General features: G+C 54.9%; 1 protein-coding gene across 3 annotated transcripts; it reads left to right on the top strand.

Annotated features, from left to right (window-relative positions):
* The first annotated feature begins 115 nt into the window (after nt 1-115).
* On the top strand, nt 116-20,990 carry AIF1L (allograft inflammatory factor 1 like). 3 transcript variants are annotated; one of them, XM_037007902.2, is made up of 7 exons: nt 116-276; nt 454-515; nt 10,853-10,919; nt 13,341-13,382; nt 15,149-15,232; nt 16,031-16,193; nt 18,771-20,990. In XM_037007902.2, exons 1-7 carry the CDS (start codon nt 246-248, stop codon nt 18,856-18,858), a joined length of 537 nt encoding a protein of 178 aa, XP_036863797.2. In that variant the 5' UTR covers nt 116-245; the 3' UTR covers nt 18,859-20,990. The 3 variants fall into 3 exon arrangements, with proteins under 3 accessions (XP_036863797.2, XP_036863799.1, XP_036863800.1); XM_037007904.2 differs by lacking the exon at nt 15,149-15,232 and having other exon boundaries at nt 119-276; nt 18,771-19,867; XM_037007905.2 differs by lacking the exons at nt 454-515; nt 15,149-15,232 and having other exon boundaries at nt 129-276; nt 18,771-19,867.

Genomic DNA, 20,990 nt, shown 5'->3' with positions numbered 1-20,990 from the left:
GCGTCCTCCAGCAGAGGGGCCGGCCGGCGGCTCGGCGGCCCGCATAATAGCCGCCTTGATGCCCGCGGCCGCAGCGGGAGGGGAGGCGGGCGGGGCGGGCGGGCGGGAGGGTGTGTCCGGCCGCCGCGCAGCCCTCCGCCCTCGTCCCTCGCCACCCGCCGCCGGAGCTCGGACCAGGCGCCTGGCGCTCTTCGTCCGTCGCCGCGGCCGCGCAGCCCGGAGCCGGCGGGAGCCTCGTGTTCACGATGTCGGTCGCGCTCAGCAACAGGTTCCAAGGTAGGTGCCGCCCCCCCCCGCCACCGCCCAGCACCCTGCCCGCCCCGGCTGCGGTCCCGCTGCCCGCGGCGCCGTGTCCCCCGCCCGCCACCTGCGCGGACGGGGCGGACGGCGGGGTCCGCGGCGCGCGGCCTGGGGAGCCCCCCGCCTCCCCGGCCGCCTCTTTGTCTCCTCCAGGAGGGAAGGCGTACGGCCTGCTCAAAGCCCGGCAGGAGAGGAGGCTGGCCGAGATCAACAGGGTAAGCGCGCGCGGCCACCCCCGCTCTCCGGCCCCGCCGCGCAGGGCCGCTCGAGAGTCGCCGGAACCGCGCGCCGCCCGTCCCCAAATCTCCCAAGGCCCCGGGGCCCACCTCCGTCTGCGAGGCTATGCCTGCGGCAGAATGGACCCCCTTCCTCCTCCGCCCCCGGGCTTTCCCCCGTTTCCTCCCGCCGCCCGGCCCTTGTGCCTCCGACTCCAGGTAGGTCCTCCTCCACCCGCTCGGGCGTCTCGGGTTGCAAGTTGTAACTCTTAGCGAGGTACGGCCCGAGCGCCGCTGGCCCGGGCTGCCTGGGACCAGCCGCAGGGATCTGGCGCCGGCACGGACTCCTGGTGTCTCGGGGCCGAGGGAGGGGAGGGGGCCGGAGAGGCGAGGGGCTGCCCTGGGATGGCACAGCAAGCCCGGGCCAGGCTGCTGATGGAACCCGGGGCTCCCAGCTCCAGCCTCCGGGAGGGTGTTCCCTCCACCACAGAAAACGCTGGCCTCCTGCCCACCCCCATCCCACCCACATGACTCTTTTTCACTCCAACTTTTAGGAAAGATGCCTTTAGAGACTTGACGCTTTTCTTGCTGGTCCTGGTGGACTTCTTCTTTAAACTGTAGTGCCCTTGATATACAATCCTGGTGAATTTCTATGAAGAAATCCTTTCTGGCCCTTGCCAGGCACAGAGTAGAAGCTCCATAAACGTTTGCTTAATGACCAGATAAATTCTAGAAGATAAGGAAGAGTGTTAGGGCCTGGATTGGCCAAACTCAAAGGCAGCACAATCTGTGGCTCTAGGGTCTCCATCATGTACCAGCTCTGCTGTCTTCAGCCAGGACCTCTCAGCACAGAGCCCAGAGTCACTGGGAGGGCTCACTGCGGCAAGGCCTGGTGTGCACTCTGTCTGGCATGGGTACAAGGGAAGATCTCTGGATGGATCTATAATTATTACTTGAGGAGGGCGTCCCTCAAGTTCCTTCCTGACTGGTTGCAGAGGTTTGCCTACTGATACCAGACTGGGCATTCCCCCTGCTGGCTCCCTCTGGCCACTGGGCACCCAGGGTCTGAGCCCAGCTCAGAGTCCAAAAGTGGGAAGAGAATGAGCCAGGGTCCTGGTGGAGCCTGTGTGGAAGTGGGTCCTGGGGCTGTGGCAGTTGCAGTATTTTCTCTTGCCAGGGGCTTGCAGTCTTGATGCCCTCTGCCAAAACTACACAGCCTCTCTGATTTTATTCCACTGGCCATCCATGGAGAGCTCTGAGGACCCCAGGGTCCTTCTAAACAAACTCCGGACGCCTCAGTGCCACCCTTACCTTGCCTCTTGGTGCCAATTTGAGCACAGCTGAAAGGGAGTGTGGACAACTGGTGGGAGCTGTTGGGGGTCCAGCTGCCGGGCTCCCTCCCAGGTCACTCTGCAGCTGGCTCAGCCTTGGCCTTGTCTGCTCTTGCCCTTTGGACAGGAGCCTGGAACCCTGACCTCATACAGCTCCCTGGGCCACTGGGCCGGGCAGGTTCCAAGCTGGCTGAATCCACCCACAGCCACCATGACCCTGAGCCAGAGACAGCTGGAGATAGGGAGTGGGGAGTGTAGTTGGACAAACCACAGGAGCTAAGAGTGTATAAGACTTTCCGTGCCAAACCTGCCTTTTGGGGGGCAACCCAGGAGGAGGCTACAGGGTTGCTTGGGGAGGCGGACTGGCTTTAGCTCAGAAAAGGGAGATCTGCTGGTCTCAGGCTGATGTGGACAGCACTGGGCCTGGGGAAGGTGAGCAAAAAGGGGCTGTGTTGAACTACCTTAGGACCCCAAAGCCCAGAGAGGGCAAGCAGCTGGCCAAGGCCACACAGAAGCCAGTGGCAGAGCTTGAAGTCTAGTGTCCTTCCCCTGCCTGGATGCTATTCTGAATCCCACCATGTGAGCCCAGGCTGCTGCTGGGCTCAGGTCTGGGGCTCAGGTTTCCTGGAGGAAGGCTTCAGCTCCAGCATCAAACCAGAAGCGAGATCTGCTTCCCACGCAGTAGGTCAAGGTGGCCCACCACAGTTCAGTCATGAAATGGGGGGACGGGGGCAGAGTACTCAGGCTCTATGACCTTTGCCAAGCCACTTGAGATAATGATAGTCTGGTGGTTGTGATTTTTCAGCATGATAATCTATTTTCAGCGTGATCGTCTATGTAAAGCAGGTAGGAGAGCTGGCTGCTGTTTTGATTGTTATCATCGGTTTGTTTGGGGCTTAAAGCTTCAGGGAGTGGAAACCCAGGGGCAAGATCTGAGATAGGCCGGGCCCATGCTGCCTGCTCAGCCCGGGCCAGACCCCTTTGTTGGACAGAACCTTGATCTTCCCCTGCCTGAGATGGGAGCAGCGATCCCCGCTCTGCTCCGAGTCCCCGCAACAATCGGGGGGATGAGCAGACGGGACCCCTTTGCAGACTCTGAGGCAGTCGCTCTGTTTGGGGGTCTGAGCTCATTCCACCCAATGCTGTAGCCACAGGGGAAGTCCCCTGGGGTGGGCAGATTTTAGAGGGGAACATTTTGGCAGCCCAGACTGCCTTTGTTAGGGGTGCAGCCCCACTGGAGCAGGGCTTTTTGGGGGCTGAGCTGAGCAGCCACCCAGTGACCCTTTGGAAGCAGGAAGGCCCAGAGGACCGGGTTTCATGCCTTCCTCACTGCATGTGTTTGTTTACCGTGCCGTCTGGGGCAGAGCCCAACCTGGCTGGCCGCTCTGGAGCCTTCTCTGGGCCAGCACCCCAGGTCCGCTGGGACCTTTCTCCTCCCATTTCCCTACAGAGGACAGCAAAGGAGCCCAGTCTTAGCTATTGTTATTATAAGGGCTTCAGGAGTGAAAACAGAACGAGACAGGGGTGGACCTCGAGGTCCTGTTGGGACTGTATGGAGACCCACTTGTTTGGTTTCACTGTAGTTTTTGCTATCACTGTCTGAGCCCTTGGCATGTGTCGGGCAGTGTGCCAGGTGAGCTTCGGGCATTATCTCACTACATGCTCACTCTAATCCTGTGAGGGTCTAATCAAATGAGACTCGGGTGGAGTAAATTGCTGCGGTTTAAACGGCCATAACTTGAAGCCAGTCTGTACTCTCAGTCTCTGAACTTGACTGGGTCTCCTCTGTGGGTGCCTGCCCCCACCTCCATGCCCTGTGTGCACGCACTTGCGTTCTCTGCACTACTGGAGCAGGCAGGACTGGCGCGCGCCTCCTACTCCCCCAGCATAGCTGACATTCTCTGCGCCCTGATGGCATGACAGGTGACCCCAGGCCAGCCAGGCCTGGCCTTATATGGCAATGGGACAAATTCTCTCCTGCTTCCCACAGGGACAGAGAGAAGTGGTGGGGTTGGGTGGGTGCCCCTCAGAGTGCCCTTACCCTTGGGACTGAGCAGGAGGGGCCCCAGGGACAGTGACGGCTGCAGCCTAAGCCTGCTGTAGGCCAGGATCTTTATCAAAATAACATGAATGGCGCCTCTGCTCGGTGCCCAGTGCTTGACATGCAGCATCTTGCTGACTCCTGAATGAAGCGCTTAATTAGATAGATGCCTAACGTGAATCTGGATGTTTACAAGGATTACTAGGTCTCCCGCTTTAGACATGAAGAAACAGAGGCTCAGCCAGGTGAAGTCACCTGCCCAAGGTCACCCAGCCAGGAAGTGGTAGAGCCGGGGTTCTGACTCCAGACACCACCTGTGGCCCGCCCTGGCCCCGGTCCACCAGGTGGCCATGGCCTAGCTGTGACACAGCCCTCTCCTACTTCAGTGGATAAGGATCTCTGGCTGCTGTCTCACCCTCGCAGCCCTCCTGGGTCAAATGAAGGGCACTTAGCATTCCCTGTACCGTTTAGGTATCATTATAATGGCTGTTTCATAACCTACATACCATCTGTGCTAGGAAGAGCTGGGCAGGGCAGGCTAGGTATCTCTGCTCAAGGGTTATATGTCCCCAGCCCTTCCCCCAGCAGGGGGACCCCTGAGACCTGACCCAGGCACTATGCCGGTGTGTGTCTTTTCCTGTGTACTGGCATTGCTGCCCTATCCCAGCCCTGGTGAATGTGCCCTGTTAGCATCACCAGCCACCCGTCTCTCTTGCTCTTCCTTAATATATTATAAGGGAGATGGTGATAAGCAGCCACGTGAGCCTCCAAGGATTCAGTGTCCCCACAGGTCCAGCCGGTCTCGACCTTGGTATGGCCTTGTCACAGGAAGCAGGAGATGGAATTTCTGCAGGGTCTGCCTCATCTGTGTAGTCAGTCGTGTGTTTTTCTGCAGCTGCCACATCTATTGGCGAGGCTGCAGTGTCCAGACGAGGCCCTGGAGCTGCCATGGGGAATGTGAGCCTGCTGTCCTTGTGGGTGCACGTTACAGGCTCCTGCTACGCGCCAGGCACCAGGCTGAGAATTTGTGGCCTGGCCCTGGCCCTTTAAGAGCTTGTGGACAGTGTCCAAAGCATCACAGTCTGGTATGGTGCCGCCTGTCCTTAGGATTTTCACCCAGGGCTTCAGCCACCAGCCCATTGGATGGTTCCAAGATGGTGGTATCTGCCTGTCCCAAAATTCTGCTGCAGCTAATACATAAAGACGAGCCTGGAGGGCCGGGAGCAAGCATCTGCGAGCAGGTGCTAGAGGTACCAGCCCAGGAAGAGAGCCAGGCTGGGCGGGCAGCAGCAGGCAGGTGGCAGGGGTCCGGACGCCCAGGACACAGCAGGGGCTGCCAACCTCTGCTGGTTTGGGAAGTATGGCCTCCGGGGCATGAGCCTTGGGTGGGGATCCCAGGGCGCAGGGAGATCCTGATGTGCATCAGAGGTTGTAGTGGCCAAGAGAGGCAGCAGTGAGCAGGTGTGGCTGCGGGTACTGTCCCCGGGGCCGAGATGGGAGCACTGGGTCCGGTGTGGACGGCGCATCACTGCCAGGTGAGCCTGGTGTCTAAGGACAAAGCAAAGCTTGCCCTTGATGAGGGTGGTGAGAGAGTCAAGGCTCACCAACTTTGTGGCACCATGTGGGACAAAGAGAACTGTAGGTGGGTCTCTTCTCTGCCCTAACCTTGCTCACACTCGTCTCTCGATATGGCTTGCATTTGGGTAATCCAAACACATAAAAATAATTGCTAACACTTAGTAAGTATGTTAGGAACCAGCCTTTTTCTCTGCAGTTAGCTCATCTAGTCCTTACCCCAGCCCAGTGAGAAGGTCTATTATGATCCCATTTTACGCCTGAGGAAACTGAGGCCCAGAGCGCTGAAGCAAGTTGCCTAGGACCACAGAGTAGGAAGTGCTGGAGCCGGGATTTGAATCCAGGCAACTGACTCAGCCTCCCTCCCCCACCTCTCTACCCCACACACCCCACACTCAGGGCATTCGTGTGGGGTTTCTGACTACTGAAAGGCAAGACCTTTTCCTTCTGGGGCTCAGTTTCCTCAGCTATTGCAAAGAGGACAGGCTGGATGCTCTGAGGAGCGCCCTCTGGGTTCTGTAACGGGCTGGGTGTCTCAGCAGCCCCGCCCCCTTCCTGGCCTTGCTGTGGACACTCTAGCTTGAGGAGCAACTGTTTGGCCCATGGCTTCCTGTGTTCCCCTCCAGGCCCCTGCCTGCTTGCACTTCCTGGCTCTCTGCCAGGGGCTTACCAGCCCACCAAGGCCTCCAGACTTGCCCCTCTGCGTATCAGTAGCCCCTCTCAGAGCCCAAGGGCCCTCTGTACCCCTCACACCTGGAGGCCTGATAGCAGTTTCTGCAGCTGGGAAAATAAAATCTTGTCTTTTGGGACAGTGGGCAGGAGTGGGAGAAGGGGATAGGGGTAGAGTACACCGTGCACACACCTAACACACCCCCAGTGGGCTATAGAGTGGTTCCCTGGCCTCCAGAATAACCTCCTTCTGCAGCTGCCCAAGAGGAAAGGTAACTACCAGTATTGACTTTCTTTGCCTGGTTTTGGCTTGGCCACCTTCTCTGTTTGGGGTAGGGAGGGAGCTGAGCTGGTGAAGGGAGGTAGACCTTGGTATTTGCTAAAATGTTGTGATCTTGAGCTAAGCAACCTCCCTGCCTCAGTTGTCCCATCTGTCAACTGGGGATATCCAGAAAGGGGAAGGAGAAATCATACCCAGCAGAAGCTGTGGGAGGGGGTTTGCTTCCTAGTCTGTTTAATTGATGATAGTCTGGGTGATGCGCTCTGGGGGTTATAAATGCGCTGTTCGGATCTGAATGTTAGAAGAGAATAATAAATAGCTAACTTTATGTAGCATTTTCTAAGTGTGTTAAACACTTTACACCTATTTACTTACCTACTGTAATTCTCAGAACAAGCCTGAGATCTTTTTATCCTTCCTACGGATGAGGAAACCAAGGCGCGGACAAACAAAGTGGGTCCCAGGCGGCTCTGGCGTGTTCAAAGCCAGGCCTTCTGCCCCCAGCTGGCTCTTCTTGTTTCTTTTGCTTTACTTCCGAACATCTGGGGTGGCTTCTGTCTCTGTTTCCTCCACCTGGGGACCCAGAGTCAGGGCAGCTGGGGGTCCTGGAGTCTGGACAGATAGGGACCTGCCCACTGGGCATGGCTGTGCCCTGAGCTGGGCAAGAGTATTGGGGGAGACGCCTGGAGGGAGGAAACTGGGCTGTGCCTGAGCAGGAACCCAGAACCCAAAGCTTGCAGGTGGGGTGGGAATGGGCAGCGCAGCCAGAGGAACGCCTGCGCCTGGGCCTGCCTGCCGGCCTGTCCCCGGCCTCCTGCCACGGGCATGGTCCACACAGCCGTCCTAAGCCCAGGGTCAGCAAGGGCTGCCTGCCCACGCACAAAAGGGTCAGCTGCTTCCCTCACCCCTGGTCACTCTGGGGCTCAAGCATTTGTCATTTTGGGCTCTAGGGAAAAATGCGGTTCCAGCCTCTAAGTCCCCTCCAGTGTCCATCACATATACTCACTCTTGCAGAGCCATCTTACCACCTGAGGGGGGAGAGCGGAGGGGCTAATTCTGGGCTAAATGGCAGGCTTCTCCACTCATTCGACAGACGTCTATCGAGCGCCCACTATACACGGGGCACTGCTGAGTACTAGGCATCCCTGGGACATGTGACAGTAAAAACGTCCTTCTAGATTCTGTTGCCAAGGACCTGCCTCCTCCTCTCAGCATACTTCCAGTGCCCGCTTCCTTGGGTCAGTTTCACTCACCTCTGCACAAGGAGGGAACCCAGGCAGCCTCCAGCTCAGCCACTCGCTGTCTGTGCTGCTTTGATCAAGTTATTTATCTTCTCAGAGTCTCAATTCACTCACTCATCCTGCAGATATTTATTGATCACCCTATGTGGAACCTACAGTCTAGCAGGGGGAGCCAGGCAATGGCAATGCCCTTAATAAGCAGTTGCAGTGTAAATTATGTTAGGAAGCAATTCATCCTGTGAAGTAAAAGGAGGTGCCCAGGAAGATAAGGCAGATTGGAAGTGGAGGCAGGGGACTGCAGCGGTAGGGTGGCCTCACTGAGAAGGGACAGTTGAGCCATGGCTTGAAGGTGGGGAGGGAGAAAGCCTTGCAGGTATGTGGGGCTGAGCACTCCAGGCAGGGGGCACAGCTAGAGCAAAGGTCCCAAGATGCCATGAGCCTGGCCGTGGGGCAGCATAGAAAGGAGGTCAGAGTGGCTGAGGTGCCCGCTCTAGTGGGGAGGCTCCGGGGGACACAAAGAAATAGTTTGTTCAATGGAGGTAAGTGCAAAGCAAAAACTGGCGTCATCAGGGAAAAGACAATCATTCTGGACCCCACCCCCCAGGGGCCATGCGTGCTGAGAGCTGCCCTCCGGGTTCCCTCGAGCTCTGGTCCTTGCTCCCAGTCACTGTTTTATTGTTCTGGATTTGTCTGCGTGTGATTTGTCTCCAAGACCAGGGACCGTGTCCTGCCCCGTGAACCAAGCCTGCCTGGATCCCTAGAGGTGGTTGGTACCTATTACAGACAGGCTCCAGGCTGGTGCAGGATTTCTGGTTGACCAGAACGTGGGTGCCCTGCCTGTGCCCTCCTGCCTCCTCACGAAGGTTTCCCAGTTCCTAAAGTGGCAAAGTGAAAGGAACACGGGGGCAACCTAGTGAGCTGAATGTAGGCTAAATGGAGTCCATGTTTAAATTCTGAGGTGATGAACTTCCTACTCTTACAAAATGTCCTTTTCTGAACTCATGACAGCAGTTGATGGTAATTGTTTATAGTCTTGACAAAATTTAAACTTGGCAGCGCTGTATTAGCACCTCCCCCTATCTTTAATTTTTTGGGAAATGTTTCTTTCAGCCTTAGCCCAAAGCCTGGGAACCACTGAGCTATGTGTGCCTCTGCTGGACAGATATGGGAACTGTGACCCCAGGAGGTGCCTGGTTTGTTCAGGGTCACAGACAACAGTTCATTGTCCTACTTTTGGTCAGAGAATGGGGCAGGGGCGGCACTGGAGAAGAACTGTGAGGCGGAGCCAAGAGGAAGGGACAGAGCCGGCCAGGAGTGGGGAGCCTCCCAGGCTGAGGAGAAGGGGTCTTGCTGCAGCTAAGTGGAGGCAGCCCCAAGTGAGGCTGTGGCCAAGCCAGCTGGACCCCACAAGTCCTGGGGCTGTTCCTTCCCAGGCTGCTGGAGGCACAGGTCCTGGAGTCTAACAGGCCCAGGTTCCAAATCAACCAAAAGCCAGGGGGCAATCAGTGCAACTCCCTCCAGTCCAGAGAGGGCAGCCACGTGGGCAGGTGGGTTTCTTCTCTGTCAAAGGGTGCCGAGTTAGCAAGGAGGAGCTTGACCCCTGCAGGAATCATATTCTGCCTCACACTGTAACCATACCCCTTGCTTATTGAGAGCTGGTGTTTGAGCCTGGCGCTAAGTGTTCGCAGTGGGTTATGCCCATTGAGGGGCAGGTGCCCCACGAGGGGGTATCCTGTGCCCATTTCACAGCTAGCAGGGAGGGGGCTGAGATCCAAACCCAGAGTCTTTTATTGTCATTCAGGATCTTGTCATTCTCCTCGGCCACTTTAAGCCTCTTGGGGGTTTATGTGACAGATTGGCAACGTAGTGAGTTCCCTGGCTGAGGATACGGAGAGACATCAAGTTGGTTATCACTTAATGGGAAACAGCAGGAATTTAGAAACAGATCAAGTGGTTGACACAGATAACATTTAACATCATTTTAATCGTGGCCTTCGTATAATCTTAGGATAAGGACCTTGTTTTATTCACCTCAGCCCCACCTGCTTCCTTGATGCCTAGAGCAGAGCAGTATACACTGTTGCTTCAGAAACTGTTGCTTGAATGAATGAATGGAAAGCAATGCCCATGTCTGATCGGCTCAGTAATGAGAGCTAGGTCCAGAAGAGAGGGGTTTTTCAGAGTCCAAGGCTAGGATGGGGACTCTTTACCATTTGAGTACAGGTTCTGGGGCTGCTTGAAGATCAGCAACAAGGCAAGTAAGATAACCTGGCACCGTGCCCAGCATAGCAGGTGCTTACTAATCGGCAGCTTTTCGTTTTAAAGCCAGAGGAATGCCTACTATCTGCCCATCTTTAAGTGTCAGGGTTAAGGATGCAGGCTGTGAGTGAGATGGAGCTGAGCTGAATCTCTGGTGTGCATTCCCTCATCTGTAAAATGGGAGAAATAATAGCAGACCTCTTGGGCCCACTGGGAGATCTGAAGAGATCATGTGGGTAAGTGCTTCATTCTGGAGGCTGTTTTAGTTCCCACACCTCCCTGCCTCCCCACTGCCCCCGCCCGGTTCTGAAAGGACTTGAGTCTCTCCAAGCATCTGAGGGTAAGGTGAGCCCTGTTTTACAGAGGAGACACAGGTGAGAGGGTAAGTGACCTCCCGGGCAGTGTACGGTCATTTTCTGGCTAAAGCAGAGACTAATAAAAATACAGTAGCTGCTGTTTATCGAGTACTTGCTCTGTGCTGTGAATTATTCACACACACTCCTTGGATTCTCATACAAACTCAAGAAGTAGCTCTGATAATTATACCCCTTTGGCAGATAAGGCAATAGAGATCCAGAGAGGAATTGACATGCTAGGGTCACACACTGAAGAAGTTAGTGCTGCACCAGGTGGCTTGTCTTGGGGATCGTGGCATCACGGGTCCCAGAGCCAGGGAGCCCTGGAGGGAGGCCCAGGCCCCTGCACTGGTAATTCAGAGGCTGACTGAAGGTGTTTAGTCTCCTAGTGCAGACCCTCCAGGCTTCCTTCCCACAGAGTGGACTCTTCAGCTCTCCCTCTGAGGGTTGGTGGGAGGATGGCAGCCATGCCTGGCCAGGCCCAGCCACCTGGTGGGAGAGGGCAGCACTGAAGCAACGGGCCTGCCTGCTGGTAAGTTCTGCCTGCTGACTCCTTAACTCAGCACTGGCCTGTCATCTCTGCAGGAGTTTCTCTGTGACCAGAAGTACAGTGATGAAGAGAACCTGCCCGAAAAGCTTGCAGCCTTCAAAGGTAAGCCGTGGCTGCCACAACCACCATCTCCCCCACCCCCGACCTCCCAGGACAGCTGGCTGGCCCTCTGCCTGCACCCCGCACGGGGCCAGGCTGCACCCTCCTTTCATCCAGAACACCTCTTTTACTGTCAGACTGTGGGACAAGGTGCCCAGCCAGGGGACACGGGTCCTCCCGCTGCCTCTGCGCCACTCCAGGCCCTCTCCCGCCTCGCCTGCAGGCCCCAGCCTGTCCTGCCCCTCTCCCCCCTTGCCCAGTGGGCTTCAGGTTGGCTCCTGGCCACTGCCGCCCAGGTCCTGCTCACTCCCGGGGCCCCAGCACACAATCTGCTCTTTGTAGCTGCCCTTGCTTCTCCCCCTTCCTGGTGGAGCATCTCGGGAGCCCCTGTGGAGAATGGACATTTGTGTCACCACAGTAGGGCAGGGGGCAGAGTTTCTGCCCATTGAATCCCAGCAGCACGGGATGAAAAGAAAACAGAGCCGGAGGCCACGCGGGGAAGGGGCGGCATAAAGATCCCTCTGTTCTGGGCTCTGGCACTTGGTTCCCAGCCAGCAGCTCGAAAGGAGAGGAACCATGCACATAAGGGGCAGGACAGGCCCACCCTTCCTGCCCGGGAGATGCCCTCGGGGTACAGGGGGCCCTGGACACGCTGCGGGACTGCGGCACAGATCCTCAGCATCCCTGCTCCAAGGCCAAGACCTGCCAAGTACTCCTGACGCTGCCCGCAGCTCAGCTGCCTGCAGCAGGACACCGACCCCCGCGCATCTGCTGAGCAGGACTTTGTGGGGAGCACTTCAAAAGCTGGGCTGTGAGCATCCTAAGCAGCCCAATCCTGTTAGGAGGGAGAGGGCACGATCTTTAATTTAGCGATGAAGAAACTCAGGCTCAGGGAGGTGGGGTCATTTACCTGGGGTCACACAGCTCCCCTGTGACAGAGTTGGGGCTTGAACACGTATTGGTCTCACTCCAAAGCCCCTGTTCTTAACCATTAGGCAGCAGTGCTTTTTACATTTAAAACAAAAAAAGAACAGAACAGAACTAGAACAAAGACACCCACCCCAGTCCCACGCCCACCCCACCTGAGCTGCCCGTGGGAGAACGAGGAGAAGCCGTCCATTCCCTTCTCTCTGGATACCTATGGGTCACTTGTCAGCAGTGGCTCTGGGAGGAGGGACAGAGGTCTCGGGAGTCTAACATCCACTCCCCCTGTCTCCACTGGGATGTAGGATTGGGTCTGTCGGGTGGACTTGGACCCCAAGGCTGCTACCTTGGAAGTCTTCATTCAGATCATTCACTCATTTGACCTCCCAATGAGCACACTTACCCTTCCGGGCCTGGGGATACACAAGCTGGCCACTGCCTAAAGCAGCCTGTGTTCTAGCAGGGGAGCAGACAGCGACGAGAACTCACAGCAGCACAAAGCAGTCGGGGGCGCAGTAGGTGCTCTGCGGGGGCGGTGGTGCCGCTAGAAAGGCGGGGGGGCCCTGAAGGCATGAGGAGGGGCCCCGAGAATACCTGGGAGGAACATTCCAGGCAGAGGGGCTGCCAGCCCTGAGCAGGAGCAGGTGGGGAACAGGTGGGAGCGGCAAGACCAGCGGGAGTGCAGCCGAGGGGCTGGGGGAGAGGTGGCCTGGGAGGCGCAAGGTCATGGCTTTCTCGCGGTGGCTGCTCCTTGTGTAGTAGAGGGTGCTGTTCTGTGGCAGGAGTGGGTTCTTCCTGCCCAAGGCTGCACGGCCTGCTTGCACGCACAGCCCCTGTGGGAAGACAGTAAGCTCATTGCTCCCTTACTGTTGGAGGCTCCGTGGACCCCCGTGATCAGGGAGCTTTAGCCCCAAGTCTATTGGTGAGGTTTTCGGGGCGGCCTGTGGACCCCTGGGCACTACACCTTGTGGTCAGGGGCAGGTCCGTGGGCCTTTCTTCCAGCAGAGCAGCAGATTCTCACTGGTGCCCACAACACCCCAAAAGGTTCAGAACCACAGAAACTCCTTAAACCTGCGATTCCCACACCTGGCTGCCATGAGAATCACTGAGATGCTCTGAAAACACGCCAGTCCTGCCCCAGCTCCATCCTTCCCAAACCCACGGAATCGGCATCTCCAGGGCCAGAAATCTATTCTAGTCACTTTGCAGCCAATTCGGATGCAGCCAGCCTGCACTGCTGGGGACGCGGGAGGAAGCAGCTGTCTTCCTCTGCAGAGGGTCACAGTGGCCCCCTGGGCACCTTTCTCCATGGCACCCATGGGAGACGGTGGGGAGGGGTGCAGGCAGGTTGAACTCTTTCTCCAGAGAAAATGGCGTGGGGGCGAGGAGGACGGGGCGGGTTCCGGTGCACCTAGCCAGTCACACAAAAGGAAGTCACCGAGGCCCTGTGGGGACAGCCCTGCTTCCAAGCTAATGCCACTTCCACTCTGTGATTTCCAGAGAAGTACATGGAGTTTGACCTGAACAACGAGGGCGAGATTGGTGAGTGAGGCCTTCCTTGAGTGGCCTGGGGGAGGAGGGTGTTCTGCGGGTAGAGGGCGTGAGGATCCAGGGAGGGAGGCCCACCAGGGGGCGGGTGGGAGCCGCGGGGAGGAGCACACACCGGAGCTTCCGTGGTGCGCAGGCCTGGCCAAGCCGGCCACGACCCCTTTGCCTCGGGCCCTGATCCACTGACCGACTCCTCTCCCCATTCATCCCTCCGCCAGCCTCACCCCCCTGAGCGCTACAGGACGCGGGACGGAGGGTGCTGCCTCTGCCTGTGGCTGGAGACGCTCAAGCCCTTGATGCCCTGGCCCAGGGGGCTGGTGTTTCCTTTGTCCCTGGACCTGTCCATCCATCTGTATGCTGTCCTGCTTGTCACCTGACAATGTCCCCTCTTGTGCCTTGATTCTTTCTCCAACAGACCCATATTGTGTCCTGCCAGCCAGGTGCTAGGGTGACAAATGCCTGTCCCATGGCCTTCATGTTCAAAATCATGTCTTGACCTTCACCACGATGCTATGGCATGGTTGAGATGGGTTTACTTATCCCTGTTGTACAGATGAGAAACCGGGACTCCGAAGGGTGAATCACTTGCTTGGGGCATGTGGTCACTAAGTGGCAGGCGCAGGCCCAGACCCCAGCCCTTGGTTTCCATATGGGTATCCTCCCCCCTTTCACCCCAAATGTTCAGTGTGGCCACTGTCAGCATTTCCACTCCTCTGTCTTCGCTTCCTCTTCTCCCTTTTGAATACTTTCCACCACCACCACCCTTTTTTTAGGAAAAGAAATTGGGAATTATCAAAGATGCTGAAGAGCATCTTTGTACATGAATCTTTGTCCACATCCCTGATTATTTCTTTAGAGTAAATCTCAGGAATTAGACACACATCCCTGATTATTTCCTTAGAGTAAATCTCAGGAATTAGCAATTTTCATCATTAACAATTTTGGAAAGGGGTTTGGAATAGGGTGTCAAAGTGTTCCTGCTATATTCCCCTGCATCAATGGATATAACCTGGCTCCTTCTTATCCAGTAATGGGGGGAAAAGGGAATAGGGGTGGATACGACAGCTGCTCAGTCTTCCCTGCCCACAGCCCCCCACTGCCTGGATGCCTGAGGGGGTCCAGAGGCTTGGGACGCCACCTCTCCAGCCTCCTCCTGGCTCTGCCCTCTGGGTCTCCCTCACCCCACATTGTCAGTACAATCTTTGCTCTGTACAGTCTCTTTACATGATAAAAAACCCCTTTCAAAAAAAAAAAACCAATTTTTTGGAAAGCACAGCAAAGCACAAAGACAAAAATATGTCACCCACGATCCCACCTCCCAAAAATAGCTGCTATAAACATTCTGGTTTATGTCCTTCCACTCTTTGTTCTGATCACAAATGCTGTTTTATATTGTTTTAGAACCTCTTTTTTTTTTCAGTTACATCTTGTGTTTGGACATACGATTAGCTTTTCTTTTGAAATATATTAATGTCTGCATAATATTCCAGTCTGCTGGACTATAAAATTATTCAGCCCATACCCTAGTATCATCCATTTAGATGATCTCCAGTTTTAATTATGATTGATAATCCCTGAAGAGCATCTTTGTACATGAATCTTTGTCCACATCCCTGATTATTTCTTTAGAGTACATCTCAGGAATTAGACATTCTGGGTCAAAAGCTTTTGTAGCATCTTTCCAAACTACTTCCAGAAAGGTCTTACTGATGTAGAGTCTGGCCAGCAGTATGTGGGGGACCTTTTACTTCTTCCTGCAGAGCGCTGCCCAGCTTTCTTTGAAACGCCCTGGACATCCTGGCACCTAGGGGCCTGGCACCAGTCCTGCCCACCTCACCACTTGGGTGAGCTGGCGCACCACTCCCCTGGCCCTAAAATTGGGGCCACCATCCTTTGCTGCCCCATTGTTTGTGGAACAATCTGGAGGAAATTACATCCAATCTTGGAGGCCAGGAGGTCAGAGGCAGCCACTCCTCTTGGTGCGGTGGCTTTTTGGTTCCTCCCTTGTTTTTCTTGAATTTTGCTCCTTTGTTGGTTTTCCTGCTCTGCAGGATATTTTGGCACCCTGTCCCTTCCAGCAAGGAGGTGCCCTAAAGCTGCAGGGTGGGAATGGCAGGTGGAGAGAGCTGCCTCCCTGACCCCACCTGGCTGGGCAGTGACTTGCAGGGTAGCTGCAACAGCAGGCACATGGCTCACCTGAACCTTGGGGAGCCGCCAAGATCACAATCAAGAATTGCAGCTGCATTACTGAGCACCTGCTTTGGTGCCAGGTGCTGCTTGTGCTTTGTCCCTCCCAGTGATCCCATCAATCTATTTTACCTCTGATGGGAGCAGGGGTTCAGAGAGGTTAAGTGGTTTGCCCCAGGTCCCACAACTGGGAATAGCAGAGGCGAATTCCATCCCAAGTCTGATTCTAGAGGCCCGTGTCCCTAACCACTGGTCCACGCTGCCTCCAAAGAGGGCAGGGAAGGCGTGATGGGCTCGTTCTCCCTACAGGAAAAAGGCCATTGGCTGCAGTTTCCCGAAAGGCTCATCCTTCTGGGCTCCTTCTGGGTGTGGGTGTGAGAGGGAGGCTTTACCACCTTCCCCACCCAGCCCCTGCAGTCCAGGTCCACTTATCGGATCTGCTCTTCCTCCGGCAGACCTCATGTCTTTAAAGAGGATGATGGAGAAGCTTGGGGTCCCCAAGACACACCTGGAGATGAAGAAGATGATCTCGGAGGTGACAGGTGGGGTCAGCGACACCATCTCCTACCGAGACTTTGTGAACGTGATGCTAGGGAAACGGTCAGCTGTCCTCAAGCTGTGAGTACCTAGCACCTCTCCCGGGGTCTCGGAAGGCGAGGTCATTGCGTGTGAGAGGCCCCTGGCTAGGGCACCTCAGTCATTCCCCAGTAAGGAGGACCTCATTTTGTCACCTGCTGGGCAAGGTTCTTAATTGCTTTGAACCTGACTTCCTCATCTGTTAAATGGTCGCTTGAATACGTACTCTGTAGACAGAATTAGCCTGTCGCAGAGTAGCTCGTAGGATGCATGCTCAGGAAGGGGCAGCTCTGATGGTGGTGGTGATGACGGTGATACATCTACTGCCGAAACTTTCTGAGCCTCGGTTTCCTCATTTGGAGAGTCACTCTACTACCTCACAGGGTTGTTGTGAGCATAATAGAGAGGGAAAGACTGCCCTAAAGGGAGGTAAAGTTCAAATCTTGACGTCATTACTTGCTACTGAAATGACCCTGGACAAATTACCTTTGGTTCCTGAGCCCTAGTGTCTTTATCTGTAGGAGAAAGATGATATTCAGTATCTTGTGTGGAGTGTTCTGAATGAGATAACACATATGAAGAGTCTAGCCCAGTGCCTGGCTGATGCAGACAACCAGTGTATTATGGCCAAAATTACATTTCATAGGTACTTTCCCACTGACGAGCTACAGAGAAATTCTGGAAGAATCTCATAGTATATTTCCAGGTTGAAAATGACACTCACTTGGCTTTTATGGAATAAGATTAACTTTTTTCTTAAAAAGCACATATGTAAAATATACCTGTCTCATTTTACAAAGAGGGAAGCTGAGTAACCTGCTCGTGAGCCCACAGCTCGGGCTGGTCAGAGCTGTCAGTGTGGGGTGGGGCAGGATAGGAGGCGTGGTGGAAAGATCATCAAGGTCTTCTGGGGAAAATCATTGCACTGTACCTGAGAGGCCAGGTGGTCACAGTGAGTGTCAGGATGCTATTAAAATGACACCTAAGATTTAGAGACATTTCTGTATGTCAGCCACTGGTCTACATGCTGACTCCTTAGATTTATCATTTATTAATTCAGCAAATATTTATTGAGCACCAACTATGTGCCAGGAATTATTCTAAGAGCCGGGGATATGTGAATTGCTTACCTCATGGAGCTTCCATTCTAATTGCAGGAAACAGACAGAAAACCCCCAAAAATCAAATCACCAGATTGCAGTGGTATAGTGCAAAGAAAAATAAACTGACAGGAGGAAGAGAAAGGGAGGGGATAATGCACAGGGAGGATCTCATTGAAAGGCAACATTTGCCCAGAGTCCTGAGTGAGAGAGACATGAAGAGATGAGACATATGAAGATCTGGGGAAAATCATTCCAGGCAGAGGGAACAGCATGTGTAAAGGCCCTGAGGCAGAGGCATGCTTGCTCAAGGAACAGTACAGCGGTCAGTGTGTTTGAGCCATTAGTGAGTGCAGTGAGTAAAGGATGAGTCTGCAGAGATGGGCAGGGACCAGGTGACATGGGGCCTTGTAGGCCACCTCAAACTTAGCATTTTGCACCAAGTGGAGTACTTAGTCAGGGGCTGACTTATAAAAGGCTCCCTTTGGCTCCCTTATAAAAGGGGTGAGAGTGGCATTCGGGAGGCATCTGCAGGCAAGAGATGAGGCCCCCCAGCTTGGAGAGGCATCAGTGGAGGTGGAGAGCAGGAGCTGGGGGAATCGGGAATAATTTTGGAGGTGGAGCTGGAAGGCTTGCTAAAATGCCCATCTGTGGGGTGTAGAGGAAGATGAAGAATCCGATGGTTCTGGTCTCTTTGGGGCAGAGTATCTGGGTGATGCTGCTCTTTGCTTTGAGGGAAGCACATGGGGAAGGCAGGAATGAAGAGCTCAGCTTTCGACGTGTTACGCTGGAAGTACACTTAGACAACCAAGAGCAGAGGTTGCAGAAGGAGCCGGATGTACAGATTGGGAGCTCAGGGATAAGCCATTTGTGGACTGTCACCTTTTGGATGGGATGTAAGGCTAGAGGATTGGCTACAGATGGAGCAGAGCAGGGACGCTTGGAACAGCTGTGGGTGTAAACGCTTTCTGTGTCCTCACTTCCAGATGGAAACTACTTCTAGACGGCTACACTACAGCAAAAGGCTGAGGGTCTTGCTTGAATCACCTGCAGGGAATGAGTAGGGCTGGTATTCAAATTCAGGCTGTTTTCCTTCAGAGGGAACCCCTATCCTCTACTCTTTCAGACTTTACTCTCAGAGCATGGGAGGTTTCTAAAGGTCTGAAGGGGCTTTGAGCAGAGCCATGGCCCCGTGTGGCTCCATCGCCTTCAGGCAGTGTGGTCGGGAGAAGGCACCTGGCCTAGACGCCAGAGATCTGGAGTCTCGTCGTGCCTTGGTCGGCCTGCGTGCCTCCGAGGAGTCACATTGCCACTTGGCGCCTGTTTTCTCTTCTGCAAATTGGGACTAGCGGCCCCTCCCACTTAGCTGTAATCATGGGCTTCCCAGATTCGTATGGAGAATGGATGCAAGGGTGTTTTGGTGAGGACCCTGCTGATATGAGGGCTGGGGTGATCTTTCCCTGGATGAGGAAAGGAACCCTAATGCTGTCTTTTTTTTTTCCCCTTCATCTCAAACCAGAGTCATGATGTTTGAAGGAAAAGCCAACGAGAGCAGCCCTAAGCCAGCTGGCCCCCCTCCAGAGAGAGACATTGCCAGCCTGCCCTGAGGACCCCTGCCTGGACCCACCCCTGCCCTCCCTGCCCTTGTCGACTCACTGTGATCTATCTTTGTTTTGCTTGGTTGTTTTGCATTTGTTTGTGGGCTTTTCATCAGCAGAATCAGTGATCTCTGTGTAAAGCACAAATTATCTGCCTTAAAGGGGCTCTGCGTTAGGGATCCTGAGCCTGGGTTACCCTCCCTCCCTATTCCCTCCTTCTCCTCTCCCTGTGCAGAAGGGCTGACATCAAACCAAAAACTGGAATGGGGAGGGACAGGGAAGGGGGAAGCCTGTGATCCCCACCCTGGGAGCTGGCACCATCATCCTGCCAGCAGGTCTCGGAGCTAAGTGCAAGCTCAATGGCCTGGCCCTGGTGAGGATCTCAGCCCATCTGCAGGCCCTGGAGTAGGCACACGTCTGCAGGGCCTCGTTAGGATTTTCTTGGAGAGCTCTGAGGTCCCGTGCTCCTGGGCTGCCCAGGATGTGGCTGCGCGGTGTCCCACATCCCCAGCTAATCCCCCTTCAGTCCACACTTCTCCTCAGTGAAGTGATGCAGAGGAGAGAGGCTTGGCAATTTGAGTGCTTCAAGAGTGTTCCAGAAGTAATCCTGTGACCTTGCCATCCCAGCCACACCTTTACCGGCAGCTCAGTGGGCAGGTGCAGCCCCCTGTCCCTTGGCTGGGGCAGCAAAAGGCTTTGGAGACAGTGGAGGCCAGGGGCCTTGTGGGGGTGGTGGTCAGCTCATCTCAGGCTGCCTTTTTGGGAGGACGCTGAGGGCAAGAGGATCGGAGAAAGAGGAACAAACTGCTCATGACAAAGAGTCAGTACCGCTGTCAAGCCACGAGCTGGAAATCAGGAGTTTGCCCTTCTGATCCCAATCTGCTCAAAACCCAACTGCACTTCTCCCATTTGCCTGCCACCTTGTGCCCCACCATTCATTCATTCATTCATTGAGTTATTCAGCAGATATTTATTGACCATCTATTATAAGCTTTAAGTCCCTCCAACTTTGTCCTGACGTGCTGTGTCCACTGTCTCTCTCTCATCTGTCCATTTCCAATCGCCCAAAACCTTGAGCTTGGGGATTAGATTAGGGTCACCAGTGTCCTGTACTGTGGACTCACGGGGTTTTAGAGCCCTGATCCACTCTGTAGGTTAGCTGGGCCAGTCCTCTCACTTCACACGTGAGGAGACTGTTGACCTACAGGGATTAAGTGCCTTGTCCAAAGGTGGGGTTAACCTAGAGATGGAAAAGTCTGGACTGGAGCCCAGGGGTTTAGATGCTCTGTCCATGCCTCATCTCCGGTTTGGGCTACTTCAGTCAGTGATGAAATCAAGGGAAGGGGCAGGGAGGGGCGATCTCCGAGATCAACACTTGGGGAAGGCCCTGGGGCCAGACTCACCCTCCCCTGTGCCTCCAGGGCAGCCTTAGGGTTTGGGTGAGGGCCAGGCCTGCCTCTGCAGTTCTGCCTTCTCTAGACCTTCATGGCCAAGCCACGTCTTAGAACTTGCACAGGAAAGTGTCATATTCAGCCCCATCTTGGCTGAGCAGAGACCCCAGCCTTGACCCCTCCTGTGTTCTGGAGTCCCTTACCCTGTCCACTCAGGATTCCGATGCACCCATCCATTATTTCTTATTCATTAACCACCAGGAGTGAAATGGACAGACTCATGGAATTCAGAGTCCAGTAGAGAAATCAGACCCAGAAAATGACAGTGAGATGAATGTTAGGAAAAGGGCCTATGGGGCAGCTGCACCGCAATCCTGGGAGGTCTAACTGGGCCCAAGCTTGATGAAGAGCTTGGAGAAGCCTTCACCAAACCGTAAGTGGAAAGGTCTGGGTGCTGCTGGAGGTTGGAGCCAGTGTGGTCTCCCTGCAGTCCATTAGCGACCCATAATCAAGGGCCCAAGGAGCTGTTCGTACAGCAGCTTGAGGGTGTGGAGCGGGTAGGGGATGGGGAAATGGCCAGGTTGGGTCAACCTGCTTGTCCCAACCGGTTCAGGAACAAGATTATTCAGCCACGATTTGCTGATCTTCAGCCTAAGGAGCTGCTTCAAATGCACAGAGCCAGTTGAAGTCTAAATCCCAGCAAAACATTTCTCCCTGTAAAAGTAAAATCTCACCCCACCCCCTCTCCTG

Source organism: Manis javanica, chromosome 2 (genome assembly GCF_040802235.1).
Source record: "Manis javanica isolate MJ-LG chromosome 2, MJ_LKY, whole genome shotgun sequence".
Taxonomy (NCBI): Eukaryota; Metazoa; Chordata; class Mammalia; order Pholidota; family Manidae; genus Manis; species Manis javanica.
Note: the sequence above shows the minus strand (reverse complement) of the source record. Positions and strands in the feature narration are given on the sequence as shown.